Source organism: Sinocyclocheilus grahami, unplaced genomic scaffold, assembly GCF_001515645.1.
Source record: "Sinocyclocheilus grahami isolate Dianchi unplaced genomic scaffold, SAMN03320097.WGS_v1.1 scaffold40.1, whole genome shotgun sequence".
Classification (NCBI taxonomy): domain Eukaryota; kingdom Metazoa; phylum Chordata; class Actinopteri; order Cypriniformes; family Cyprinidae; genus Sinocyclocheilus; species Sinocyclocheilus grahami.
The window spans coordinates 2,668,679-2,680,429 of NW_015505219.1; the positions used below are offsets into that span (position 1 = coordinate 2,668,679).

The 11,751-nt window shown below is 36.2% G+C and overlaps 1 protein-coding gene across 2 annotated transcripts; it reads left to right on the forward strand.

Moving 5' to 3' along the window:
* Positions 1–2,068: 2,068 nt before the first annotated feature.
* Positions 2,069–9,845, forward strand: LOC107582097 (potassium channel subfamily K member 5-like). Of its 2 annotated transcripts, XR_001608901.1 has the most exons (6): positions 2,069–2,368; positions 4,673–4,784; positions 5,472–5,638; positions 5,726–5,894; positions 7,272–8,293; positions 9,409–9,845. XR_001608901.1 is itself a non-coding variant. In XM_016267834.1 (5 exons), exons 1-5 carry the CDS (start codon positions 2,183–2,185, stop codon positions 7,979–7,981), a joined length of 1,344 nt encoding a protein of 447 aa, XP_016123320.1. In that variant the 5' UTR covers positions 2,069–2,182; the 3' UTR covers positions 7,982–8,689. The 2 variants fall into 2 exon arrangements, 1 of the variants encoding a protein (XP_016123320.1); XM_016267834.1 differs by lacking the exon at positions 9,409–9,845 and having other exon boundaries at positions 7,272–8,689.
* Positions 9,846–11,751: the final 1,906 nt, after the last annotated feature.

Genomic DNA, 11,751 nt, shown 5'->3' on the forward strand with positions numbered 1-11,751 from the left:
GCAATATTTTTTAACAATAGCTGTAAATGAGTGGTGTTTTTAATTCTGGTATGTCTAATTCTAAATGCACTGACCTTATATGTTTAACAAATACATAAAAAGGGCTCGACAATAAGAAAAGAACAGCCTGAACATATTGAACATTATTGTGAATTGTTAAATTAGTTAAATAAGTTACCAAAGTAATGTTATCTAGCTGGCTTTAAAGTTAATCATTTGCAATCATTTGGAAGCATAATTTAGGATCTTATGAAAAAATTTATCAACCAAATAAAATGGTTCTGTGGCACTCCTGTGAAAACATCCTATTTGGAACCCTTTTTTTAAAAAAAAGTGTGTACTCTGCAAGTGCATCTGTGTGAATTTGTGGGGATAATAAATAAATACAAAGTAATTCATTTCTTTATTTAAATAAATAAATACATTTACAAAATATCTCCATTTGTGAAGGGTTTGGAAAACATGAGTAAATGATGATGCAATTTCCATTTTTGGGTGAATTATCCCTTTACGCAGTACGCTTAAGAGTTACATGCAGCAAGATACAACATGCCCCAAAGCATGCAATAAAAGGAGGATATTTTGACATCTGCACAGGAGTGGCAATGCACGAAGAGCCCCCCTTCCTCATCCCGTTATAAACGGAGGAGGATTTCCACTCCGCTGTGGGCATGAGTTCCTGTTTGGGAGTTGGGAATCTGACTTTCAATTCACAGAGGCCTTTGCATTTGCTATTTAAAGGTCACAGGATATTGTGAAAAATCCCCAAACTTTTAATAGCTTTCTTCAGGTGTGAAATAGGAAAAATGGTGTTAGGTGTCCGGCGTTCACACAGAGAAGAAACCTTGACACGCATTTCCTTTTAAAAACAGACACAGTATGTTGCTCAATCAGTAAGATGGATATCTACCACTATATATAGTATGTCACTTGGTAAGAAGGAAGAAGAGAACTTCAGTAAATGTGTCTTGTAAACCTGTCTTGTAAACGCTATTGCATTTTTTCCATTGTTATATTGATTATCTTTTGATTTTTAAGATTTTTTGAATTTTAAATTTAGAAGCAATGTAACAGAAATAAGAAGAAAAAAAGCCTTGACTGAAACTTGGGCAAACTACCACACATCTCCGATCTTTTATCTCAACAAAGGGATCAAGACAAAAGTGAAAGAAATGTAAGAAATGTAAACACACCGATTCCTAAGTAATTGGACCTTTGCCACAGTTAGAAATGCATGAAAGGCAATTCATTACATAACAAAAAGTTACATTAATTTATATACACATATATATACATACACACTGTATATACAGTGTATATATATATATATAATGTATATTTTAAATAAATATATTTAATATATAAACATAACATATGTTTCTGAAATATATACATGCATGTGTGTGTATTTATATATACATAATAAATATACACAACACATAAATATATTATCTAAAAAACCTTTATTTTGGATGCGATTAATCGCGATTAATCGTTTGACAGCACTAATTACACACACACACACACACACACACACGCACAATTTCGAAAGTATAACTTTTCTGTTGTACATGTGATGAGTCACAAAATAAAGGTTCTTTATTGCCATAGATGGTTAGAAACTTTAACATCCATGGAACATTGCAATTAGAAAAAAACGTTCCTCATACGGTTCTTTAGTTTATATTATTAAAATGTTCTTTTAAGAACTGTTCCCTGGATGGTTCTTTAGGAAACATCAAATGGTTCTGTGGCACTCCTGTGAAAACATCCTATTTGGAACCCTTTTTTAAAGTGTGTACTCTGCGAGTGCACCTGTGTGAACTTGTGGGGAACCATAAATACAAAAATGACTAAGAAGAAGTTCTGAGAAGATCTCTGTCTTCTAATATTTGTAAGTGTGTTGTTTCACTGAGTCTTTCCTTCGAAACTAAAATGCGATTTAAAATCTATTGAAGACCAAAAACCAAAGTAAAGTTCTCAAAAATCGTACCCTCTAGCAAAACCACGCAGTTTACAGCCAGACAAGACACTCCTCGCGTTCACACCTACAGGCGTGGCTCCGAACTCCTCTTCCTCCTCACCCGCATCATGTTTAAGTACATCACCAGAAACTTAGGAGACTTTATCAGTGGTTGTTACTTGATGTAACTGAGCACAGAGAAGGATCTACTTCAGTATTATGGCAGATAAAGGATCTCTTCTGACCTCAATCATCATTTTCTACTTGTCCATCGGAGCCGCGATATTTCAGATCCTCGAGGAACCGCATTTAAAAGCAGCTCTGGACGATTATAAAAACCACACCGACCATTTATTACAGAAATATCCCTGCTTAGAAAAGGATGATTTGGATCTGATAATTGAGGTAGGCTTTATAATTTGATTCCTCAAGTGGTGTTAAGAAAAACAGCTTGGAGATTTTGTAGGTAGCAGCCTAAACCGTTCCAGAAGCTTTTGGGAAAAGTTGTCCAAGTGTTTAGCCTAAGTATCAGTTCTTGAATACATTTAACGTTGCTATGGTGCTTCTCACACACAAGCGACTAATAAGAAAGTTTAGTCTGAATTTAATGTACGTTTAGAGCATTTTAAACAAGTTTACAAAGTGTGTAACAGTTTCAGGCATTTGCGCATGAACAAAACAAAGCGAAACTTTGTCCGAAACGTGTCAAATCTCTGGAGGTGACCTAAAAAAGACTGAGGCGCGATTGTTCCAAGTTTGTGGACTTTTCCCCCGTGGGCAATAAAATTGGCGAAGTCATTCTTAGGAATGTGCTATTGCCAGTCATACATTGTGGACTCGTTCAAACGCGACTGTGCCACGAGAAAACGCGCACACGCGTGCTTTATGCATCGAATCTGAAAACGAAGTTTCGACTTCTAGATCTAATCTTAGCACTATTTTTCCCCAGTGCTAGACACAAAACCACCCAGAAAGTTTTGCATTTAAACTATTTCTTTCTGATTCATTTGGCCCCATTCAATCCAAATGATTTTAAAGATTAATCAACAAACCAGTTCTTTTACACATTTAACTTAATGATGTATCATCATCTAAATTGTTTTAACTTTTGAAATATGATCAGTAGTTTTGAAATATTATCTCATATTGTAACCACAGATGTTTACTATATACACACAAAGGTGTGTGAGCATTTGTAATTTGTCACCAGAGAACATATTGCAAATACTGTAATTCATCTATCTGAAAACATCAACTATAGTATTAATTCATTTTATGAACAACACCAGTAAATATGCAGGAGGTTCATTAGTGCCTGTACTTGTTTTACAACTCTTGCAATGTCATTTCCAGTATTGATATTGACCGTAGCTATGCCATGAATGGTGTCACAGCCTTTAAACAGGCTGGGGCCTAATGGTTAGAGAGGCGGACTCGTAACCCAAAGGTTGTGGGTTCGAGTCTCGTACCGGCAGGGATTGTAGGTGGGGGGAGTGAATGTACAGCACTCTCTTCCACCTTCAATACCACGACTGAGGTGCCCTTGAGCAAGGCACCGAACCCCCAACTGCTCCCCGGGTCGCCGCAGCATAAATGGCTGCCCACTGCTCTGGGTGTGTGTTCACGGTGTGTGTGTGTTCACTGCTGTGTGTGTGTGTGCACTTTGGATGGGCTCTAATTCCGAGTATGGGTCACCATACTTGGCCACATGTCACTTTCACTTCAGTAACACTTGGGATGAATGTTATTGTGGAAATGTTTTTTTTTAATTCATTTATTTTCGGTTTGTTTTGGTATTCTATGCGTTTTCTTTGCCACTGTATGGTATACTAACATGACAGCTGTACTACTGCAACATTCAAAATCTCTTTGAAAACACATCGTTTCAAACTGAATTAGCAGATTTTTAAAATTTTTTACCATATTAAAATTTTAAAAAGCTTTTTTTTTCTATTGTTAATTGTGCCATATTTTACCTTGACTGACATGAATTTAAAAACTGTAAAAGCCCTCATATTTATGTTTACTGAGCATAATGTAACATGAGGTGGCAAAGAAAACCTGTTCCTCTGGTTTTCATACAACACCATTGTGGTGGCATACTCTAAATACTGATATTTACATGAACAAGCTGAAAGATAGTGTTTTTGTTGTTATTCAAAGACATGAAAAGTACATTTAGCGTAAGTTGTTTCAGTGACACATCAGACTGGACTGAAGTCAGAAGGAGATCGAAACTGTAGGGCGTCCTATACTCGGTCAATTTGGTTTGGGTGTGTTTGTTTGTATACTCGCTAATTTAAGGTATTTAAATAGCCATGTTTACGGTCACAGCGATGGACTGACCGCAACCATGCTGACTCTAACTAGTGTACATGGAGACAAAGGTTTAATTTGCTGATATCTCCACAAACACTAAACACTCTTCCTCTTTTCCTGTTGTTTTGACTTGTATATGGAAGCCTGTTTCCGCCTCGGAGTAAAAAATTAAATGGGTAATCGTGAGATGAGATGAAACGAAGACGCATTAATGAAATATAATTGCTTATTTTAAAAAAGATGTATTTATTTCATCCTTTGTTTACATGCATACAATGTTTATGCCTCTTCTCGTTTCATGCTATTTTCAAATATGCTCATTTGGCATTTGTATTTATTGTTAAATAACATATTTAATAGTTCATATTTTGTTTTGTGTTTCAACATCAGATTGTGGCTGCGGCGGCTGGAAGAGGTGTGACTGTAACAGGAGAAAAAAAAATCAACAACTGGAGTTGGGAGAATGCAGTTATTTTTGCTGCCACAGTCATCACTACTATAGGTGGATGCATTGTACTGCTTAGAAGTATTTCAAGTTTCTCTCTCTTTATTATCTAAAACCCCAGCTGACACTTATAATCCTATAATTGACCTTCAGTGTTGAAATGTACATTTGCAAAATCGAAACGTTGAACAGCGATTCAACCTTCCATCACGTTTATTAATTTGTGACAATGTTAAGAGCACAATAATTCTCAAAAACAACAATTTTAAAGAGCAAATCTTTTTTAAGTCATAGCATTATTATCATTAGAATGCCACTTTGATTTAGAAATACAGTGGTTCACAGACCTGTAGGTGTCCTGTTTATGAAAGCACGTTTCCAACACAGAATAAAAAATTATGTTTATTATTAAAATTATTGTTATCATGATTTATGGATTTATATCTCACAATTTGGACTTCAAAATTGAGACTTTATGTCTTGCATCTTATTTTGAGCTATGTCTCACAATTCTGAGATTGTATCTCATAAATCTTGATGCTTTTTTGCAATTCTGAGGGGGAAAAAAGTACGATTTCTTGATTTAAAAAATGGTAATGTATGATAAAAAATATGATTGAAAAAATCGGTTACCTTTATTGATTGATTGATTGATTGTGGAGAAAAAAGGCTTCCATACCTAACGATCTAATTTTAGACAGAATACAAATATTTTACACAGACTTGTCTACTCAATGATTTCAGGTTATGGCAATGTTGCGCCGAAGACAACTGGAGGCCGTTTATTCTGTATCCTGTATGGGCTCTGTGGCATTCCTCTTTGCCTCACCTGGATAAGTGAATTGGGTACATTTTTTGGTGGCAGGGCAAAGCTTCTGAGTCAGGTGCTCCTCCACAGAAACTTCACTGTGGTAAGAACATCATTAACAAAGCCTTCACTTTTCAAAGAGACGAACAATATTATTAACACCCCTATTCATGTTTCTCTGTCACTACAGAAAAAAGTACAGTTCACCTGCACAGTTGTATTCCTTTTATGGGGTTTCCTGGTTCACTTGATCTTCCCAGCCTTTGTATTCAGTCACTTTGAGGACTGGACTTACTTAGAAGGCCTGTACTTCTCTTTCACCACCTTGACGACTGTTGGTTTTGGTGACTATGTAGCAGGTAACTGAACAACTGCAAATAGATTTGAACATTTGTGCTGAAGAAGATGTGAGTAAGGGAGTGCAGGGCTTATACTAAACTGTGGTCCGGGAACCGCAAAGAGATTGCAAAAAAGTACTTTGTGGTCTGAGGAAAGTTTGACAAATTAAAAAAACGTGCTAAATGTATTTTTATACATTTAACAGCAAGACAGATGTTTTCATCACCACTGCCTAACTAATAGTATGACACTTTCCCCCCCTATAAAGCTGCATAGGAACATCATTTTAAAAATATTAAAATTTGTATTATTAATTTGTTTATTCTCTTTATTGTTAGTGTTATATTTCATTACCTTAAAGTATATGCATGTCTGTACTTTCTGCACTAGAAGCTCCTGTCACCAAGACAAATTACTTGTGTGTGTGTGTGTGTGTGTAAACACACTTGGCAATAAAGCTCTTTCTGAATCTGATTCTAATTAAACATATGAAAATACATTTTAATTATTTTGAAAATGTTTCTTGAAAATTTTGATATTGGCTTGAAAAGGATACACTGTTAACTTAATAAATAAATAAAGTAAAAACAATATACATTTAAAATAAAAAATATTTTCCAGATAATATTTCAATAATTTATTATGGTTTTCAGTACAAAGTCAAATAAAAGCTAAATGTTTAATTAGCAAACATGCTGTCTTTATTTACAATAGTATACTTACTATACGTATCATTTTAGTATAATTTAGATATAGTTTTTGTTAATATTTTGAATTAGATTTATTTTTTTATGTTAATTATACTTAGTTTTAGTAATTTTGTTGTGTGGTATAGTCATTTTCATTAGTTTTTGTTGTTTTTAAATACAGTTTATATACATTTTTATTTCAGTTTTAGTTATTTTAGTACATCAAGTTAAACTAAAAAACAACAACAAGTTGCTTTGGAAACTATCTGAAATCTGAAATTTATTTAATTTCAATTAACATTTATTTATGGTTTTAGTTAACCATAATAACCCTGCTTACTATTTTCCATACACAGTACGACATTCTGTGTACATGAAAATAGCTGAGTGAGTATTCATCAAATTTGGTGGTCTTTGGTATTTATAAAGTCTAAAAAAAAACTACACCTTGAGCACAGTGGAGAGAAGGCGTACGTTGAAAATATAAAATTTAGCTTGTTGCTGAATTTAGCTTGGTGCAAATCTCTCGGCTTGCATCTTTCTGTCTGCTGTACACGTGAACCAACTTATGATGCATCGTTTCCTGTGATTGTGATTCTGTATAAACATATACTGCTTAAAAACAGCTAAAAATAGCTCTAGATAGGCAAATTCAACTATTGGCTTGTTCTGTTGAATAAAGGAAATTCACTTTGTTTCTCCGTATAGGTGTGAACCCAGATAAAGATTACCCAACTCTCTACAAATTCTTTGTGCAGTTATGGATCTGCCTGGGTCTTGCCTGGTTGTCACTTTTCTTCAGCTGGAATGTGCATATGGTGGTCAAGGCTCATAAAGTCCTGAAGAAAAGAAGGCTGAGACGCCACAGGCTGTCTATCGATGATGTACCGGTAAAAAAAGAAGTCAAAAAAGTCCCAAAGCCAACACCTCTCTCTGGCATCATTGACATCTTTCAGTTCATGTCTGAGAAGGTAGAAGACTACAGCGATGTTATCCAAGCCATCGGAGCAGGTAAGAGAAGGAAGAAAAAGCAGCAGGAGGAGGAACTGGCACGGTCCAAGAGCTGTAGTGACCTATTGCACGGCCTGGTCATCCCACTCGATCACTCTCCTCGTCTGAAACGCCGCTTCAGCGTCAGCGCGAACATGTGCATGGTCACGTCTGGAGAGTCAACGGAAGGCCTCAACAACAACAACCAAGAGGAACAGACCCTACTGAAAGAGCACCAAGGAGACACTAAAAATAAGAGAGAAGAGAAGCCTGGACGTTGTGCATGGAACTCCAGAAGATCAGACCCATCAATCTTTCAGAGCCCTGTTCGAAGCCCTACCCTTACCACCAGCAATGGAGGATCAAGATTCTCAGTGTCCAAAGTATCAGAAAACCATTTGTTAGAGAGGAGAAAAAGCATTGGTTGACAAAGAGTCTGATCTACGAGACCTACAAAATTCAGCACTGCTTTAAATCATGATTTTTCAGATGAGGAGGACACTATGGCTGAGGTGACACAAGGAGGAGCATGTGAAGAACTCCGAAGACATTTCAAGACTAAAGAATGTTGCACTTTCTCTACCTAAATCAAGTTGCAAAAGCGTTCATTGGTTTCCGCAGTATTGAAAGACATTCAGGTATCACACAGGGTTGTGCAGCCAGTCTGTGACCAAGATAAGGATGTGAGGGTTGGCAGAGGAAACGAAACCGATTTCCTTCACAGACGTTGGAAAGTTTGGGTGTGTTACTGTGGTTTTAACCATGGGTTTTTCATTCTTTCTCTGGATTTGTCATCAAAATGACAGCTAGGAGAAATCCTGGGATATGTTTGGAATGGAATACTAGCGTATTGCTAACTGTGCCGTACAGACAGATTAAAGCACTATTTTTAAAGTAGTCTTCCTGGTTACAACTTTTCAAAAAGGTTTCCCAAACATTACCCCTGGGTTGGTCAGATAACCAGATTGTCCTGCCCCAAACTCACGCTATTGGTTGAGCCGTTATCGCTGTGTCGGGATGCCGAAACAGAGCAATGTTTTGATACCATCAGTGTTTTTCACCATCTTCAGTTTAATATTCAGTTGATATTGTGTGCATATGCGTCTATATCCATATGTAGCTGGAATAGAAGGTAATTTAACATATAAAATGACATGCATCACCTTAAGTTGTACATCCCTTTGAAAATAGATTGTGAAACAGTATGAAAATAATGCTGTAATGTTGGCACATGACCTCTTGTATCTATAAATGAGTGAGTTTTAATCCAGTTGTTATTATTATCATAATTTATGAGATAAAAATGGTTATTTTATCCAATTTGGTGCAAAAATGAGCAGATTTTGGCAGTTTGACCAAATGACTATTTAGAAAAGAGTTGGTGTTTCCAGTTTATTTCCATTCAAACTGGAAATGAATGGTTAAGTTGCAGAACACACTGCATTGTAGGACTCCGTGACCTACACAGTGTTGTTCTGAACATTTTGGCAAACGTCGTAGGTTGCAACATGCCAAGGAGTAATATTGTAGATTAAATTCTGAGCATATTTTCTGTCTTGAATGCAGTAACAGTTCTGTTGCTGTTCTTGGGTTCAACTTGCACTTGGGAAGCATTTTAAGCATTGTCCTGCTGAGGAAGCACCTACTCAGGCTTCCAGAAAATTGCCGCCTCTTGAAAGATTTGTGGAGGATGTGTTATGGGACGTAACTTGATTTTACCACCTGATTGATGGATTTTGCTTAAGAATTTTGCCCTTTGTTTGACTCTTTGATTATCATTTGTATTTATATTTTTTGTACTAGGTTTTGTTTTCAATGCCAATTTTGATAAAAAGTTTTTTGTTTTTTTTCACAGAATGTCTCTATCTGCTGTTGCCAAGCCACATCCGGTCTGTTGGCAGAAGTGATGAAATTAAACATGACTGAGCATGATGAACAACCAAGTTCTTCTTAGTGTAGTTAAGTCCTTCCAAACGGCATTAAGATATTTCTAAAAACACATACATTCTCCATAAAGTATGAAAGCATACATTTGAATGTCATTATTATCATTTTTTCCAAGCTACCATACTGACGCCCATAACATTAGTAATGATTGCATACATGTTTGTAAATTTAGATTTTATTAAATGTATAGTGTCCAAAGATTAAAAACGACCCTGAATCAGCATTAACATATGATGTAGCATTTGCTTACACAATATGAAAACAGATGACAAAATCATGAGTTAAATTACTCAAATTTGCATCAGTTACATTTAGACATCGGCTACTTGTAATTAGATGCATTTAGACAGTCTTCAGCAGCCCTACTGTTTGAATATTTTCATTTTAAATATTTTTGCAATATTGCTGGTGTGATATACTCCTTATATCCTTCCATAAAACAGAATTAGGTTTATGGTCTTGCGCTTTGGTCCGCTATTTATTCTGAATGTTTCTCTTGATGCTTTAGCTGTTACCATGCAGTGCATATTTGTATTTGCATATTTGCAAGTCAAGTACAAAAGCTAAACCTCAAGTAATTTGAATGCTTCTGCAACTGCCAATAATACAGTACAGTTGCAGTTATGCTTTGATGGGAATAAACAGTTGGTATAGATGGCAGTGCCAATGGCAGTAGTTCAGTTTTCTATTGTCGTCATAAGACGTCTTTTTCAGTCAGTCTCCTGCCTTCCCATCCCAACACTGCAAAAAACAGCAGGTCCACTACTGCTATCCTGTCTTTCTAAGAAGTCAACAGCACCTCCAACATGGAGGATTCCTCTACAGTACAAATTAAGATGCGGCCACATTTAACTTTAAAGGGATAGTTCACCAAAAAATGAAAATTCTGTCAGTAATTATGCACCCTCATGTCGTTCCAAACCTGTAAGGCCTTCATTCATCTTCGGAACACAAATTAAGATATTTCTGATGAAATCAAGGCCCATAAAAGTAGTAAGGACATTGTTAAAATAGTCCATGTGACATCAGTGGTTCAACCGCTATTTTACGAAGCTACAAGAATACTTTTTGTGTGCAAAGAAAATAAAAATAACGACTTTATTCAACAATTTCTTCTTTTCTGTGTCAGACTTCGACGCACGTTCACGACAGTACCACGACACATGTGTGATGCTGCTGATGCAGGAGCCCGCGTTGACTTCGAACGCGCATACGCTGCACCTTATTTACAAGCAGAGGAAGCTGTACGCTCTACATAAAACAGTCTTCGTATACATGTCTGAAGATTTCGATAGAGCATGACTTTACATTTTTTTGCCAAGCCTTATTTGAACCAGACTATACAGACGATGAACTGAGAGATGGATGTCTACATCAGAACGCTGCAGCACCACCACACGCATGTGCAGGCATGTCGAAGACTGACACAGAAGAGAAGAAACTATTATTGACAGTTTAAAAGTATTAAAACCATTTTTTTAAAGTAAAACCTTTCTGGGCCTTGAACGTGGTAGTTGCATTGCTGTTTATAGAGAGTCAGAAAGCTCTCGGATTTCACCACAATATCTTAATTTGTGTTCCGAAGATGAATGAAGGTCTTACAGATTTGGAACGACACGAGTAATTCATGACAGAATTTTCATTTTTGGGTGAACTATCACTTTAAGGAGGAATTCCACGGGGCATAATGCAGTCATCTCAGTAGTAATCGATGCAATTGGGAATTTCATTTGAATGACACGGTGTGAAAATTTCCCCATGCATATTTCATTCACATCAGAGTGAAGTTCTTGAAATTTTAACAGACAAATTTGCAGCAATGTTTTTTTGCATGTTTCGGAAGTAACTGCTGAGTAAGCGGTGCTTCATGCATCGCTACGCTATTGATGATAAAAAATTGACCGAATTTGCCCAAAAAATTTAGCAGAAGTTTTTTCAAACATGACCGCAATTTTGCACTCACTACTTTAGGAATAGTTCACTCAAAAATCACTCTTCTGTCATCATTTACTCACCCTCATGCCGTTCTAAACCGCCTATGACTTTCTTTCTTCCATGGAACACAAAACATGAATGCTTTTCAATATAAAGATAGTAAATAAGGACTGTCAAACTTCAAAAATGACAAGTTGCCCGTCTTTTGAAGCCATATGATAGATGATGTTTCATGAAAAAAGCAAGTAATATAGGCTCGGAGCAACTTGAAGGAGTCAATTAGGACAGAACTTTCAATTTAGTGTGAACAAATATT